Source organism: Dioscorea cayenensis, chromosome 19, assembly GCF_009730915.1.
Source record: "Dioscorea cayenensis subsp. rotundata cultivar TDr96_F1 chromosome 19, TDr96_F1_v2_PseudoChromosome.rev07_lg8_w22 25.fasta, whole genome shotgun sequence".
NCBI classification, from domain to species: Eukaryota; Viridiplantae; Streptophyta; class Magnoliopsida; order Dioscoreales; family Dioscoreaceae; genus Dioscorea; species Dioscorea cayenensis.
The window spans coordinates 24,685,507-24,703,562 of NC_052489.1; the positions used below are offsets into that span (position 1 = coordinate 24,685,507).

General features: G+C 35.6%; 4 protein-coding genes across 4 annotated transcripts; 3 read left to right on the forward strand and 1 right to left on the reverse strand.

Moving 5' to 3' along the window:
- The first annotated feature begins 398 nt into the window (after positions 1–398).
- On the forward strand, positions 399–1,639 carry LOC120249520. Its single transcript, XM_039258053.1, has 3 exons — positions 399–852; positions 953–1,098; positions 1,262–1,639. Exons 1-3 carry the CDS (start codon positions 579–581, stop codon positions 1,421–1,423), a joined length of 582 nt encoding a protein of 193 aa, XP_039113987.1. The 5' UTR covers positions 399–578; the 3' UTR covers positions 1,424–1,639.
- A 310-nt stretch (positions 1,640–1,949) lies between these two features.
- On the reverse strand, positions 1,950–4,919 carry LOC120249519 (elongation factor 1-delta-like). The gene is made up of 8 exons (XM_039258052.1): positions 4,857–4,919; positions 4,162–4,264; positions 3,967–4,083; positions 3,792–3,885; positions 3,283–3,415; positions 3,058–3,171; positions 2,748–2,909; positions 1,950–2,212 (listed from the first exon to the last, which is right to left on the reverse strand). Coding segments are annotated over exons 2-8 (708 nt in total). The 5' UTR covers positions 4,248–4,264; positions 4,857–4,919; the 3' UTR covers positions 1,950–2,210.
- Positions 4,920–10,058: 5,139 nt separating this feature from the next.
- On the forward strand, positions 10,059–11,221 carry LOC120250581 (cysteine-rich and transmembrane domain-containing protein WIH2). Its single transcript, XM_039259409.1, has 3 exons — positions 10,059–10,218; positions 10,338–10,518; positions 10,981–11,221. The coding sequence occupies exons 1-3, from the start codon at positions 10,167–10,169 to the stop codon at positions 11,024–11,026; spliced, it is 279 nt and encodes a 92-aa protein (XP_039115343.1). The 5' UTR covers positions 10,059–10,166; the 3' UTR covers positions 11,027–11,221.
- Positions 11,222–11,381: 160 nt separating this feature from the next.
- On the forward strand, positions 11,382–13,745 carry LOC120250580. The gene has a single exon (XM_039259408.1). The coding sequence runs from the start codon at positions 12,845–12,847 to the stop codon at positions 13,631–13,633; it is 789 nt and encodes a 262-aa protein (XP_039115342.1). The 5' UTR covers positions 11,382–12,844; the 3' UTR covers positions 13,634–13,745.
- Positions 13,746–18,056: the final 4,311 nt, after the last annotated feature.

The window sequence follows — 18,056 nt, forward strand, 5'->3', positions numbered from 1 at the left end:
CCTCTAAACTACTATTCTCTCTTCTGCACTGATATCATTACTTCAAAACTTAGCCATGAACAAAAATAAAGAAATAAATAACACTGAAACCATATCAAGCTTATCAATCTTCCTTGTAATGCACTTAATCACCAAATAGTTCTCACTTTCTTTAAGTTTCGTGTCAACGGTTACAAATGAAAACACTACTCTCAAAAATAATTAAAAAACAAATTCTAGAGTAAAACTCTCCTGAGACCCCTAAACGAATAAAAACTTTTCACTGGAGTCCCTACATCTTAGCCTTTCCCCCTTAATAGAAATACTTTTCCATTTCAGTCCTTCACTCTCACCAACTTTCTCAAAAGTATTTAACTCAACATCACCTCCACCCATTTACTCACCTCCATTGCTGGAGATTTCTCTTTCCTTTTTCTCCAACATCACTTGAATATTTTCCTTTTTTTCTCTCCCTCATAATTCCCCAATAATTATACAAACAAGTCATTCTATACACACACACACACACACACACACACACACACACACATCAAAATCAAAGAACAAGGAAAGAGAGGAAGAGACATTGGAGAGAGATTATGGGGAACTGCCAGGCGGCGGAGGCGGCGACGGTGGTGATCCAGCACGGAGATGGGAAGGTGGAGCGGGTGTACTGGTCCATCAGCGCCGGCGATGTCATGGCTGCCAACCCCGGGCACTACGTCGCTCTTATAATCACCTCCAACTCAAACAACAATGGTGACAGTTCTAGTTCCAGATCTAATAATAACAGTACTGTGAAGCATCTCAAGCTTCTTCGCCCTGAGGACACTCTCCATATTGGTCATGTTTATCGTCTTGTTAGCTTTGAAGGTTGTCAAACTTTTTTTTTTATTTTAAAAATATATATATATTTATTTTTTTAATTGTGTTTTAAGATATATTGGATGTTTTTGTTTGTGGGATTTGCTAGAGGTTATGAAGGAGTTTGCTTCCAAGAAACATGCAAGGCTTAGTAAGCTTCTTATTAGTCTTAATAAAGAGAAAAGTTCAAGGAAAGATGGGAGACGACGACGTGCTGCTGGTGCCGGCGCCGGCTCCGGTGACGGAATAGTTACGGTGAGAGTGAAGTTGTGTTTGTTAATATTAATTATTTGGTAAAAGTTTAAGGGGGTGTTTATTGAAAAACATATACGTAAAGGTTTGCATGAAAAAAGGATGGCGTGTGAGTGTGAAAGAGATGGGAGTGGTGACGTGGGATCGCATTTTGGTTGTGTTGCAGGACGTGGGCGACGCGCGTGCACACGACGAGACCGAGGCCGAGGCCGAGGCCGAGGCGCAGGCGCAGAGCAGCAGCGAGAACGCGAACGATGGTAGGCCATTGCTGCGCCATTCCCAGTGGAGGCCAGCCTTGCAGAGCATTGCTGAAAACTCTGGGATTTGAACGGGAATTTTTTTTTTTGGACTTATCTTTTTATTTATGTTTTAACTTTTAACTCTCTCTGTCTGTAAGTTTCTCTCTCTCTCTCTCTCTCTCTCTCATAAAATTGTTTGGTTAGGAGTAGAGTTAGGGTTTGCTTTTTCAGAGATTGATGGACGTCTGTCTTGTTTAACTAGTAATGTTTTTTTTCTTATTATTGAATGGTTGTCGTTTTCTGAATGGATGAAGATATGGGTAAGTACAGTACAACACTGTCAACACGTAATAAATTTGAGAGAAAATTATCAAAAAGTCGAGGGGGTATTTGTAAGAATCTGAAAAACCATGAGGAAGAGATTGAGTGTTGGACTTTTTACTAGAAAAGTTGAGTGAGTGGGAGTGGCTGACTTGTTGTCAAAAGTCAAATCATTTCCCAGTTTGCTTGACTTTATTCTCGTGACTCTTTCGGCTTTTTCTTCAATCACCTTTCCCACATGCAAACTAGCACTGGTTGTCCTCGAAATTAGAGATTATCACAAGGCCTTACATGTAAAGAACACTGATACTCTTTCCATAGAGAAAATGCAATAATTAAATGATATACAGCATTAAATAGCCAGCTGCATTTGTAAAACCAGATAACTACCAAAAAAAACAAGAGAGGATCAACTTAACTACTAAGACATTAACAAGACCTCAAGTTCCGGGATTTGATTCAAATGTTCCTAAGCATAAGACAAATGATTCAAGACTTGTCCTAAGATAACCAACTCTCCCCCGCTAAAGGCCCTCTTCCAAACAGCGAGAAAAATTCTGCAAAAATATAAAATAATTTTGATAAAAATTAGAAAATCTTCATAGTAATATGACAATTTATAAGCTTTATTAGTTATTCATCATGCTTAACTGGGACTTCAGATTGTCTATAAAACATAAATTGCATTTTTACGAAGCAATAAAATCTGCTCATGATTGGTAACACTTAAACCAAAAGATTACTTGGATGAAAAGTGTGTCAGGATATATTAATCAAGCAATACTGAATAAGACATCCCACTGTTGTAACCATTTAGATTATTTTTACGCCCATAAAAGTAGAACCTTTTTCCTATCAGCTTTTATAGATATTCACAAATTTCTTTATCTAGACTCTTCCTCGATTCAATGTCAATTAATTCTCATTATCTCACAATAAAACATATAGAATTCATCAATTAAACAAAAGGTATCATGTCAAAAAATGAGTATTATTATTGTTGGGTTATCCTACTGTGATGTTAAAGCTAAAGTAATGTATCTTCAGTTAATACCGTTGTATAATGTCAAAGGAATTGTGTGCCACACTTACAGATTTTATTGAAGGCCACAATATCACAGCTCTGAATATACTCATTGGCAGGCTCTACAGTTAGGTGCTCCTCAATAAGGCTGTCAACAGATACCAAATCATCCACAATTGTCATCATTATTTGAAGCTTCTTAATACCATAACCCACGGGGATTAGTCTGGCTGCAAGTCAACAGAAATCAACAATTAAACACTTGATTCAGTGTATGTTGAAAAAACTTACACAAATACTCAATTCCACAGTGAGCCAAAATGTTAGTATTCCTAAACTAGAATAGTCCAAATACATAAGAAAGGAAAGGTTGCAAACATGCTCCCCAGAGTAAGCCCTCCATTTTGACACTCCTCACTGCTTCTTCCAGCTTTTTCATGTCTGTCTCATCATCCCATGGTTTCACATCCAACAACACCGATGACTTTCCAGCTAAAAATAAAATCAACACTTGGTTAGAACGGCAGTACATTTGTCCAAAGACACAATTGACATTAGTGTCTTCTTACATATCACACATCATAATAAATATTCCAAACTTACATTCTTTCTTCCCAGATGATTTGATAGCTGCTGCACGCTCTGCTGCGGCCTTTGTCTCCTCTTCTGTCTCTTCACCAAACAAATCCACATCATCATCATCATCATCATCATCATCATCATCAACAGCTGGTGCCTGTTAATTCACGTTTTACCAAAACTGAGTTGTATGGCAAGGAATCCCAAACTTAAGTCTTCTACACAAACAATGAAAACCTACTAAAATGTAATGGATAGCCATTGAAAATAGGAGCTCAGGCAATTGTGGATGGACAAAATCTGAAGGGCATTATTGCTGTTAAAAAAAAAAAAGCTTTTATTAACAAATGATACTACCTGCTCAAGTCATAAAATTGTATAATTAAAACTGACCTGCAGTAGAACTTTCACAACAAAAAGAATCAAATGAATTGACAAACCAAAAAGAATCGCAAGACAATGTAAACATGAAAGACAATAAATGCATCAAAGTTCTCACAAAAGTAGCAGAGATGGAGCCATTCATATCCGACCTTCTTGTCAGTGATAGCAGGGGAAGCTGGGGCCTCCTCCACTGTCGAGGCAGATCCTTCAATTGTGACACCCTTTCCCTCTGCATTAACACCACTGCACAATATGCACAAGATGCCAATTAACTCATCAGACCATGTCAAAACCAACTAAAAGAAAGTAATGTTAAACACTTACGTCAACTTGAGAAGCGCATCAATGTGGTTATACCAACGGGACACATTCACATATTCTGATGATGGGACTGATGAAAGAGCAGCAAACACAGAAAGGTCATCCTTTGAAGCTTGGCATCTGAAAAAGGGCACTCGTTTTAAGCATATCAAAAGAAATATATGAAGCTTAAACAACAACACCAAGATCAAGGCTCACCCTGTAACGTAGCTGCGAGAAAGAAGAAAATCATCCAGTTTCCGGAGACCAGCCTCCGAGTTCACATTGTGCAAAGCCACGGCCATTGCAACCACTCTACTAACTAGAAAGACCAAAAGGTAGCACTTTTACAACTACAGATAATCAATACAACTCAAATATACGACCAAGAAAAACAAGCACCACATTGCACAGGATACCAGTATGAGAGCACAAATAATCAAGCGGAGACCAAAACAACAATGGATCATAGATCCAAAGTAGGCTGTGGATATCTGCATACATTAGTTAACATACATCTGAATCCAAAGTTTAGACTTTTAATTAAGAAAACAAAATCGAACTTATTTAGAAACTTTTGCACGAAAATTATGAATAATCCAAGACGAAAAGGAGAGCAATTTGGTAATCTTAATCGTCAGAATCAAAAGTACAAAACTTTGACACGAAATCCAACTTATTTCACACTCACTCTAGAATCAAACAGTGGGTGCTCAAGCTCTCAGCCAAATTCATAGTACAAAGTGTTCCCCAATAATGACACAAATAGCTAAACTCTAGAAGACGATACAGTGCCTGATGAGAAATTTAGCATAAAAAACACCAAAACAAGCAAAATCAAAGCAAGATCACTCGAAGCACAATGAATTTCCCACTAGAATTAAGGATCTTTTGGCGAAGTTGAGAAGACGAACCTCAAGTGAGACGAGATGAACAGCGAGCGGAGCAAAGGCACGGTTGCGAAGGAGAAGAGGGATTTTGAGAAATAAGCTTCGAAACATTATGACTGAACCTGTGAGTTCATAATAGCCGTAGGATGATCATCTGACGGTTGAGAATGCATCTAGGGTTGAGTATGCATCTTGCATTAGGCCTCATTTAATGGATTGGATCATTGGGCTACGGCCCAGTGTAAAATTTATATACAATGAGAGTTTAAGATAATCAAAGATGGAGAAATTTTATTTTGTGCACGATTATAAGTTTAACTAAAAATACATTTAAAAAATCATGTGAAAATGAATGTATAAAAAAAAATCATATATATATATAATACAAGTGCATGCCCCGTCCTAGTCATAGTGTCTTATAAACCTTCCAAATTATCAAGTTAGGTCTCTACCAATCAAGTAGGATCCCAGAACATTTCAACATCGAAGAAAACCTAGGTAGATGTCCATTGCTAACTTTTTACTTCGCCATTAGAATTAAATACGCTAGTGTACAAAGCAAATTGGTAAGTTAGTCTACCTCTAAAATAACATGAGAGTCAATGATTAATCGCAATTTGGACTTTTTTTTTTATTTGAATTTGACCACCAAAGATCTAATTGAAAATGTCTAATTTTTGATCTAGTTTAGTAGTTACCGCCATAAATGAATAATTTCAACTATATAATTATATATTTGATTTTTTTTATTATTTTTCTCTTGATTTTCTTTTGTATTTTTATGTCTGCTAATTTAATCACCTCTATTGTTTTTGGTGGTCTAATTTTATCTATTGTTTTATTTTCACTCTTTGATTGTTGTTTGTCCATGATCACTTTTTTTATTTAAATTATTATTAATTCACTTTTTTTAAAAAATCTCATAAATTGAAAGTGAAAATAATTCTATCATACACATAACTTGGAATTTCACACCACCTCATTTTAATAACAAACAAGTCTTATTGGTTTTTTCACTATCTATTTTGTACATAACGATGTTTTTTCATATTTATCTATATTTATATTTTAAAGTCTTCTAGTTGTTTTAGATTTTTTACTATCAATATATTTAATAAAAAAAAGGTTGATGAAAAAAAAAAGAATATGCTGTTAAGCACTAGCATATTCCAATTCGCTACTCCCTGTGATATGGGTATCTAATTTGCTAGATATGGTGTAGTAACATTTTTGGGAACTAAATTAAATCACTTTTAATTTTAAGACATGATTCATGAACTCATGACAAAACTCGTTTATTATAGTCTCTCAAAAGTAGAAGAATTAAAATAAAACATTAATTGATGGGGTTGAAACAGTGGTTATAATGTGGACCAGGAAATGAAGCATTAATTGATGAAGTTGAATCAGTTGTCATGAGGACCAATGATGCTGGCATGAATTAGCAAACACACGGAGAACATGATAAGAAAAAAATACAACAAACTTTCACAATTATTTTATTGGGGTCATTGAAAAAATCAAAGCTATTTAAATCATCCAAGGATAGAATTCAATTGACTATTATTTTAACAAGCCATTAAACAATAAACACAGTTAAAAACCTGAAGCATTTGAGATATTGGTAGAAATTGAAAAAAGCATTCACTGTATTTGTATATCATCACAATACATCAATTTTAACAATAGATCATTTTCGAAAAGGTAAAACTAATGCTAGTCTTAAATATCAAGTTGAGTATTTTAGCAAGTATTATTTTGGAAAAAGTGAAACTCCACAAGTATGGCCTGTTCATTTGGGAGGAAGTGCACGGGGAGAGAAGGAGGGAGTGGAGGAGTGGATTTTTCATGTGAAGTAAATTTTAAATTAAACCACTTCAGTAATTTTTTTTACTAAAGTGGAGGAAAGTGAGTCAAATTATGAAAGATTATTTCCTCTCATTTCGAAAGTCTTTTTTTAAACTTAAATAACTTCACATAGCACTCAAATTCTCCATTTATATTTACTTTATGACAAATGAACATTAGAAGTGCTGAAAGTGATTTCACTATTTTTCATTTCAATGATACCACTTTCTCCCCTTCTCCACTTCAGATCACTTCTCCCAAATGAAAAGCATTTTAGCAAGTTTTAATTAATCAAAATTTAAATTAAAAAATAATTTATTTATAATATTTGTAAAAAATATAAAATTTATTCTTAATTTAATCAATCAATCTCTTATTATATATAAATCACACATTTCTTGTTAAAATATAATTCACACATTTTTAACACTATGAAGTTGTTTATATCAATAATTTTAAAATTTTCAGTAACAGTAAAAATTATTTATTTACAAGCCTGTTTTTTCAAATATATCATGTTATTTTTAACAATCTTTAGCATTGCTGTTAAGAGTTGATTGAAGTCATACAAACAACAATGGAGGAAAGCTTTTAAAAAAAATGACATTAATTAACAACAGAGGAAAAGAAAAGTAATGAAAGTCTGTTTATATTATTTTTTTTAATAAAAAATAATAGGCACATCAAAGTTGACTAAAACCTCCCAAGCAAGTGGAAGGAAAAAAAATTCTATTCTAGAGTTTTATATATTAACAAAATACAACTAAGAATTGAGAAGTTCAAAGGAAGACCACCTTTGTGGTAGATGACCAAGTTTGGAGAGATCACAAGAAAATAAAGTATACAAATTTTAAATCCATAAATTTATAATTTAATTAGAATACCAATTTTTCTAATATTAACAAATTTTTGTATTTAAAATCATATGTATAGATTTTTTTTGTTTAAAAAAAGAAAGAGATAAACAATTATATCATCAATCAATAGATATGTAAATGCATTAAAATGTTGGCACAATTATATCATCAATCAATAGATATGTAAATGCATTAAAGCTTCCAAGTTGGAGGTTTGGATAGTTTTAGGATATTTTTTTTTAGCATATTCAACTCTGGCAAAGACTTTAGTAAATCAAAATATTTTTTTTTTTGAATTTTTAATTCCTCCAAATTTTGAATTGTGATGTGAATTGAAGTGGTGGATAACTGGTCCACATAATAATATTCTCCACCAGTTGCATCACCAACTTTCCCCCAAGAAAAGCCTTATTTTTTGGGTGAATTTCGGAAGGCTCTTTTTTGGACATCGAGCCTTGCCTTTGGCTTCTAAATATCTGTTGTTAATGCTATAATAATAACAATAATAATATTATTATTATTATTACACACATCATTAATTTTGTTATGGTCATGTTTGAATTGAGTTTTAAACTTTTTTTCATATTCGTAGGAGAATTTATGAAAATATGCTTTTCAAATAAATTAAGTGTTTTTAATGTATTTTGTGTTTAGATACGGTAATACAAAAATACTTTTTATATTTGTGAAGTTATTTGGACGTGCATTCATAGGAAAATATTTTTCACTAGCAAATTACTAAAATCACTTTTCATTGAATTATAATAATATTTCAATTATTATACATTTTTTTATGGATCTAATGGGTATAAACCCTAGTGCAAACCCTGTATCTTCTTATTTGGAGATTGCTTAGGAACAAAGAAAGTGGCGGAAGCGTACCTGCACTTGAATCCATTGATTACGACGAAGGTGATTGAGTATTGTGGTTCTTCTCACTGATCACACGTAAAGAGGGGAGATGGAAAACCTAATTCAGAAAACCTAATTCTGAATCTCAATTATTGCATGCTCAGTCAGGGACCATACCCTATTTAGAAATATTTATGGGGCTAATTACAAATCTGTCCATCATAGATTTGAAATTTTGCCCCTAGGAATTCTACACAACATATGATTAATATATATATATCCACACATTTAAAATTAGATAAATAAGACCAAATTCAAACTTGAATCAGATCACAAATTAGGTCAATTCAAAACTTGAATATAATAAGATATACATAATTATAAACATTAGTTGTGTACGTCTACACAACTTATACACATAAGTCCTCATATCTTTATATATTGTGTGGTCCACAACCAACATTTTTCACATGCGAACGGAGACAAGAATGAATTGAAGGAGAGGCTTTCAAATTTTAAAGGCAAAAAATACTAGATAGGGATGCAAAAACTTAGAGATAAACTTTAAAAACATAAAAAAAAAAATTTATTTCATAAGGGCAATTAAATAATTATGTAACTCAAAACAGTCTTTTTTTATTTTTATATTTTTTAACCATTACATGACTAGTTTTTTTTAGCCATTATTTTTTCATAGAGCTAATCTAAATATATATATATTTTTTAAAATACCTTGCCTTATATATATATAAAAAAAAAAGCAGGCTTTAGGTTTTTCATAAGCTAATAAAATAAGGCCTGTAACTTGTTGCTTTTGCTCACCATCATCTATACAGTAATTTCACTTTGATCTATTGGTTGTCACAAAAACTATAATAATTTATTTGTTTTCAAAAAATATCTATCTTGTCATAAAAAAATAATAAATAAAAATGATAAATAAAAAAATCTGTTGATAATTTGATATGATAAAGGATTTCGAGCAAATGGAGGATTCAGTTCTTTAATTATTCTTTAATTTGAGTGGAGAGCGCTGTAACATGTCATACATTTTTTTTCTAGATTCCATGGTTTTTTTTAATGATAAAACAATGTATTATTTTCTAAAATTCCGCTCAGTTTAATAAAAAAAAATAATACAAATATTATAGTTTGCTAATTAAATTGCATATTAAGTTGAGAACACTTATTAAAAAAAAAAAGTTGAGAATACTTTCATCTTAAATACACGGAGACAAATTATTTAATATTAAATATTCAAATTTTTTTAATAAAATAAATAAATCACAAATTTTAATAAGAAGAATAAAAGAACAGAAAAAACCAAGTACAAACATAAAAAGACCTAATAAAAAAAAAATTATAAAACAAAAAAAATAATATTCAGAAATTCATAAATAATTTGCCCTTAATTTATATATATATATATATTTATTATTTTTAAAAAAAATTAATTAAAACAAAATTATAAATTCCGGAGACAGTCGCACCCAAAATTAGGAAGCGCCGAGACAAGGAAGGCGGTCATATTCCTTCAACTCGAAGTATTCCCCAAATTAATAAATTAATAAATAAATCAATTAATATCCTATTATTTTATTAATTTATTACGCGTTATTATTCAATTAATGCGCGTATTTATTTTCACTATTTAATCCTCGTTCTTATCGCGTTCTTGGAACGATATCAATATCAATATCAATATCAACTCTTGTTTTCAGGCTCTCTCCTCTGAGACGCCAAGCCCTCTCCCTCTCTTCATCCCTCTTCTCCGATCATGAGCTACTACAACCAGCAGGCACCGCCGGTCGGAGTTCCCCCTCCTCAAGGTCCTCATCTTGATTCCTGATTCGATCGTTTGCATCTAATTTTATGGTTTTGTTGTTGTTGTTGTTGTTAGAATTTTAGGGTTTGATCTGATTGATTTGGGGATTTGTGGTGATTATAGGGTATCCACCAGAGGGCTACGCGAAGGACGCTTACCCACCGCCAGGGTACCCTCCTCAAGGGTACGCCCAGGGATATCCGCCGCAAGGCTATCCTCCGCAGCAGGCTTATCCTCCACAGTACGCTCAGCCACCGCCACAGCAGCAGCAGCAGAGCAGCGGACCGAGCTTCATGGAAGGATGGTAGGTTCTTTTGATTTTGATGTATTTGTTTCATGTTCTCTTGAGGTTTTTCTAGCGTTTTCGCCGGATCCGGCTATCGGTGGCGGCGCCGGCCGGCGATTTGGATCGGTTTTGTTTTCCGAGTCCGTGATTTGATCGGAATACACTGAAAACCTAGTCCATGATTTGGATCGGTTTTGTTTTCGGGTTGGATTCCGGATGATCCGGATCCGTCAACGTTTTCCCGGCGGCGGCTCTCCTTTTTCGCGCACGATAGCGATGATGCCTGCGCTATCGTGCGCCGGGTCGTCAGTGCGCGTGGATGATATGATGGGTTGATTTCCCCTAAAATTATCCCTTCTAAAATTTATTTATTGATTTTTTTTTAAAAAAAAAATACTCCACTGTTGATTGTTTTAATTCAAGTTTTAATTGTAAATCTAATAATTGATATTTATTTATTTATTTGTAAATTATGTGCAGCTTGGCCGCCCTTTGCTGTTGCTGCCTGTTGGAAGCTTGCTTTTGAGTGATATCGTCACCATCGCATCATGGTCATGAACATGATCTATATTTTCCCTCCAAAGAAAGAAGAGTTGTGGCCTGGTGTAAATTTTAATTCTTTTCCTTGTTCATTTCATCTAGTTTGGAATTGTGTCTTGTGATCTTATTTGAACATCTTGCTTTTACCGTTTCAGAGTTTATAAATGCATAGTATTTGCTAGTGTTCTGATGTTACAAATATAATGTGGTTTAACTGGTCATGTTGTGCGTGTGGGTAGTTCATTGGTATCTTTCAGTTGGCTTGTGGTTGTCTATCAAGAGCTGGAAACCATGTTATTTTCCGTGGAGTGGTTGGGTGGTTGGGACCCAGTCGTCGATTTGTATTTTCATTGACTAATTAGAATATCTCGATCAAGTGCTGAAACATAGGCTTTCAGTTGCTTGGGATTTAGAAACCCATTTGGTCCAACTTGTAAGCCTCCAATTTGAATTAAATCTAATACAAGTTGCTCATCCAAGTTGCAATGTAGTATCTGTTTTCTGTTTTGAATTCCAGACGAGCCGACTTTGGGAGACCAGAAGGCATATTGGAAAATGCATTTATATTAGGTTATGTAGGGGGTTTTGGATGGCAAAAGTACAGTTGCTTGGATTATAATTTATCTGGAGAGTAGGAAATATAGGATGGGAGAAAAGACATAAATCAAATTTTTTTTATACTTGTTAACCTGATATAAGATAACTCTCCTAGAGTGAATTGGCCCTTTATTTCTCAATCCAAACGCTCTTTAGGCCTGATGGTTGGTGGTTGGTGTTGGTTGGTGGTTGGTTTTAACCTTATTTCCCTGACTTCTCCAGAAAAATTCTGGAAAATGACTGCTATTCTTTGCAGCTTAAAAATCCTGTGTTAAAGTTTAAGCTATTATTTGCAGCTTAGAATTCTTGCGTTACACAGTTGGGCTGCAATTTGGCGATGCTGGTGTAAACTGTCTACTTTTGGACGAGTCTGTTTGTTGTTTGTTTGTACTCCTATCTTCTTTGCTAACAAATCACTCCCAGAATATTACTAGTTTCTTCAGAGCTAATTCAGGTTAGTGTTGCGGGCAAGTAAGGAATTATGGTTGCCCATGGTTAGTTCCCATCTCTATAGACCAGGATTCCTTACCCTCAAGCACAAGGGAATAAGAGGAATTAATGAAAAACTGAAAAAGGAAACAAAAACAAGTAATTAACGTACCCTGGCCCAAACCTCCTCTCTGATGAATATTTGCATGTCTCCCGGGCCACCACACGGAGACACGTGACTCCTACGGCGACAAAACCAAGAACCCACACGACATTTGTCCCCCGTCAGCTCCGTTGCTATTACCCCAAGATAGCTCTTCCCAACGCTAAGCATTATTCACCTCCAACCAAGACGGCCCCGGCACCCTCCAGCCTTGCAAATTCCTATTTTCCTATTTACCTTATTTCAATTTTTGTTTTACCCCCCCGGATAATAAAAGTATATGCGTGCTTGACAACTGGAGTCGATAGATACCCACTCCTGGCACAACGACCCCAATTGGCTTTATCTGCTGCATCAAGGCGGAGTTTTGGAGGCTCGTTCAATCACCTATCCATATACAACACCACTCCCCATTGGCCACACGTGCCAACTTACTAACCATGCCAGCGACCACGTACCCAAGTCTACCACACGTGCCAGCACCACCTTCTCCCTCGTCGTTCAAGCTGCCCTTCTCCTATTGGTCCTGGCCCACTTTAAAACCCCCACCAAAAACTATCCCCCTTTCCCCCAAACTCCACAGACAAGTGTGCGTGTGCTAGGGAGACACAGGTGATGCAGGCCGTGGAGGTCGCCAAGACCCATGAGATCATGGCTCGCTTTCGGCCCATCGCACCCAAACCCGAGCTACCGGCAAAATCCGCACCTGAGACGCCACCTCGCTCGGCCATCGCCGCGCTTCATCTGCGCACCAGGCCATGCCGCACACGTAAACGTGCACGCCCCCCAGCACCAACACCCCTTCTTCCCATCAAACATCTACGCCTTGACACCACCACCACCACCACCACCTCCTTAGTTCATCCAGTACTCACTCATCATCCCCTACCAACTATTCCAGTCGAACGAGACCTTCTTCAAGAGTTGCAGAAGCCTAAGGTTATAACACCACAGCCTGTAAGACCAGTAGGTTCAAGAATCACCATTCTCGGGTGCATCACGCTCCCAAAGCCCACCACCATGTCTTCGCCGTCTTCGAAGAAGCCGGCTAAGGTGGAGGAGGAGTTAGAGTTGGAGTCACTGCCTGCTGTGGTTTCTGACTCTAAGAACAAAGTAAGATTAGTCAATTTAGCTTATAAAGAGATGGTTGGCCAGCCCGAGTGCTCATGGCTTGACTCCCTTGGTGCCGGTAGCTCAAGGAGAATCAATGGGGAGGTCATGCTGTACGTTCCTGAGAATCACTGTTCCTCTTTTGTGAAGTTTGGGGATAGGTTCTCTTGCAGGGTGAGGATAGAGTGGCCATGCAATGGAAGGAAGAAGATGGTGGATGTGCCATGTGATGTGGTGAGACTTTGTTGTGATTCTAAGGACTATAGTTTTGCCTGGAGGTTTCATATTAACTAGACTAGTGTCAAGTTCTTGCTTAATTTGCTTGTAATATGCTTATGTCATCTCCTCTTCTCGTTTAGTGTATATATTATATATAATATGGAATGAAGACGTGGAGATTAAAGGACATGAGAGTTTTTTTTTTTTTATGGTTTACCTAATTTAGATGACTACTGGAGTTGGCTTGCGTTGCATGCAGTTGAGAACTGAGTCTGTGAAGAAAAATTATCAATCATACTGCAAAGCAGGAAATGTACACAATAGATGAGAATAACATGGGTTACAGCAGTAACCGACGGTCATAGCCTATCAAACAAGCTTAGTGAATTATGAAGAAACAAAAAAGCAAAAAGTAATAAGAGTACTCTAAATTAAAGTATGCTCCTCGAATACCGTATTCAACTTTCCATTGGTAAAGACAAGAGACTGGCTGCTCGGAGAAAGTGATACCAATTATTACCAACTTCTGGATCTAAATAATATGTGTGTGAGCTAAACAAAATTGCAACTGAATAGAAATACTTGATCACTGTAGTTGTTATTGTTAGTTCCTTCGGTGTGGTTTGTGGGAATTAAGTAACACTTAAGCACTCATAGAAGTCTCACACAAACTAATAAAGAAAGAGCACACAAATAAACACAAGGAGACACACAACGTTGGTGAACCTGGGCTCAGCTGCTCACTCGCCTACGTCCCAGGGGCCAAGCTCGGGAGATAAACAATCCACTAAAAGAGGTAAAAATAGATGAGTACAAACATTTGTCACTCACACTCTCAACAATAAAGATCACTAGCCTCTCTAGATTGTCTGGTGCTCACACACTCTCCTCAAAGAGTCACCCAAGAGTCACACCTACAATCTCACGAGCAAGGTAGCTTTATATAGACGCCTCAACGTCCCCAAATATAGCACATACCTCTTTTTAGAATCTCCGTGGCTACTAATTTAAAAACCCCGATCAAATTAGTCATGTAACTCCTCATTATAACATGAATTGCAACACTGGCCACGATCACCGACTTGACCGAGTTCCCGTTACGTTGCGGACGACCTCAAGACCCATCAACCTCCCGGTCATGCTTAGTCCCGAGTCGATGCGACCCAAATCTCCCGATCCCGACCGGCAACTAGCCTACCTCCCTCGGTTCCTCATCACGCAGTCCCCTCGCAAGGGGCGCACGTCCCTCATGCGTCTTCATGAAACTTGCCAAACTTAGTCTTCAATCTTCCAAGTTTGGTCTTCAAAAATTCTTCAAACTTGATCTTCAATTCACCCAAGTTTGGTCCTCAAATCTTGTCGTTAATAGACTTCAATGATTCTCATCAAGGATTCTTCAAATCATATCTCCTTCATTCACACCATGAATAGATCTTTCTTTAATTAAGCTCCACCATATTTAGTCTTCAATCAAATCACCCTAAATACTGGTCTCGATACGATCTTGTCTTCAAAGTTAGAATGCATCGCTAAAAAAATAATTTCACCAAGATCTTTAAGATAGCTTCACCATGATCTTCAAGATATTTGGCTCCATGTTGTAGACATACTAAAAATAGCACCACCAAGATCTTCAAGATGTTTGCCTTGTACTCCAAGTCATCTTGCCATGTCACCATGCTTGCCACATCATCAATTATGCTTTGTCACCTTGGTTGCCACGTCACTTGGTTTAGGTGTCAAATCATGCCAATAAATAGTGCGGTTGCACTAACAGTTATCAATAGCTTAAAATAGATCTCGAAGCTTATGAGGAAATTTAGCTTGAATTGCATTTTTAAGCAGAAGGATTTTCTCCAGAAACTTTCTAATTAAAGCATAATATTTAATTGGACTTTCGAGACATTGCCCACCAATAATAAATAGTTCTGGAAGTGAATTCTGCATTCCATCCTTGTACTATACCAAAGGATGTTCCCCACATAGGAGCCAAATTGTTGTTAATGAGTGTATTAATTAGGTGAGCCATTTGCCTCTTATTAGAGAGCTCGGGAATATTCTTGTTTCTCCTCTAGGAAATCCACTCTTAGGGGATAGCAAATTCTTATGTTCATCATATTTTGTGTTTGTAATGTGGATGAATTGATTCAAACATTGAACCTACAATCAAACTAAATACCAAAGTATAGAACCTCTCTAAATTAGAAACAGATTCCAATAACTCATTAACAACGATCAAGTCTGCAAGAAATGAAGTGTGCACATTGCTAATCTAGTGAAGTCCTTAATCCAGTTCAACTACAGACAATTAGGGGTGTATTCGGCTCGATAAGGGCTCATTCATGTTCAGCTCATATTATAAACGAGCCAAGCGAACATAATTTTCAAGCTCGATTAATAAACGAGTCAAGCTTGAGTAGCTGAAAGCTTGGCTCGTTTTAGCTCAGGATTGTGAGTTCGTTTATATATATATATATATATATATTAAGGTGTATATGTGACCATGTCGTTATTGTCAATTTGAGTCACACATATACTACTCTAAACTACTATTCAAAAGCTAATCAATTAAAAACTCGAGTCAGCTAGTTCATTAAGCTAATTGAGCTCGTAAGATAAACGAGCCAAGCTTGAACATTACCAAGTTCGGCTCATTAAATATTGTGAACAACTCATTTATTGTATAATTAAAAGCTCGTTTATAGTATCATTTACTATTTTATTTGTAACAATCATTAATATAATCATTTATATTGTCATGAACAAGTTTATTTATCGGATCGTCAATAATATTACAAAAAAAAAAACATTTATAAATAGTTACATCACAATGATTATTTTGTTATTATTGTAATTATTTGTTAACTTATTTAATGAAGATTTTAATAAACTTGAACTCAAACCTTAATAATTCCATAAACAAGCTTAAATTATTTTTTTTACTAAAATGATTCTCAAACTCAAATCGAGTTAAGTCACACTTGATAATGATTCATTAAATAAGCTTTAAATGATAATTTATTAAATAAAAAAATAGAATATAAAAAAAATAGTCAAGCTTTAATCAAGCTAACGAGCCAAGTCTAGGCTTCAAATTTTCTTAACAAGTTGAGCTCGAGCATGAAGCTCGAAATAAGCTCGATTAAAGCTCGAGCTCGGTTAAAATAGTAACAAGTCAAGCTTGAACATGAAAAATGAAGCTCGAAGAAAGCTTGGCTCGAGCTCGAACTTGACTAAATAGTAGCGAGTTAAGCTTGAACAAAGCAAAGCTCGGCTCGGCTCGGCTCGTTTTCAGCCCTACAAACAATACCACTGCTAACGACCAAATAAGAGTTCGAATCATAAGTGAGGGTACTATTTTGGGAGTATGAGTAGTGATTATGTGGATGGTTCTAACGCCTATGTGTGAGTGGGTCCTGCCCCTACTTGCTCCACTAAAAACCTACTGACAATACTACTACTAACAGGCATTACTATTGCGAAAGCCTCAAAATGCTAATTATTTTAAACAATCGCAATGCGTGATTCTAGTGGACAATGGACATTTTTCAACTAGACAATATCAGTCATATTGATAAACGTTTTGATCCATAGAAAGGCTACAGAATGCTAATGCATTTGAGGATCATATCAAAAGGAGCCTATGGATAAGAGAACGAATCAATGAGAACGTGAATAAAGAAGATTTTCAAACCAGAATTGAACAAATCAATGCAACATAATATGAATATAATTCATGCAAGCATGGAAGAACATGGGAAAGAAATGAAAAAACATTTTTCACAAAAACATCATAGCATCACCTATTCTGTGATTCACCATCAAATCTTCACTTGCTCTCAATCTAAAGCTGTGTTTTCTGGATCTAAGATCCTAACAGAACATTGATAATTTTATTTGAATCAATTGTAAATGGGAGATTGCCCATGAAAAGATCAAAAGAGTACAGGAATTGAAAGTTTATCGATTAGGGTGTCACGTACGTTGTGGCGGAGGTGATGCTGCGAAGCTGGAGACGATGCCCACTTTGCAAGGGTTGAGATCCAGGAGGGTATTAAACTATTAATGGAGATCATGCAAAGCAAGAGCAGAGCACATATAGAGAAGATGAACCATGGGGATGCACCAATGCCGACGCAGAGATGACATTATTATAATTCTTTGTATGAATGCCGTGATGATGGCCTACAAATTTTTTTTTTTAAAAGAAAAAAGTGTATTATTATTATCATTATTGGAAAAACCATACCAAGGTTAATTAAAAAAATACAAAATAAATTATAAAAAAAACATCTTGCAAATGTCATTAAAAATTGAAGACTAAAGCAAATATGTATTAAAAAAATAAATATAATTCTTAAGCATCACTTACGTTGACAGTGTATTCTTATGTAGACAAGCCCTTGCCCACACATTTCAAATCCTTAACCTTGCTTTTGCTTGGGAAAAGAGTTTGTTTTCTTTTTTTTTCCCCATTTTTTTCACTTTGTTTTAAACA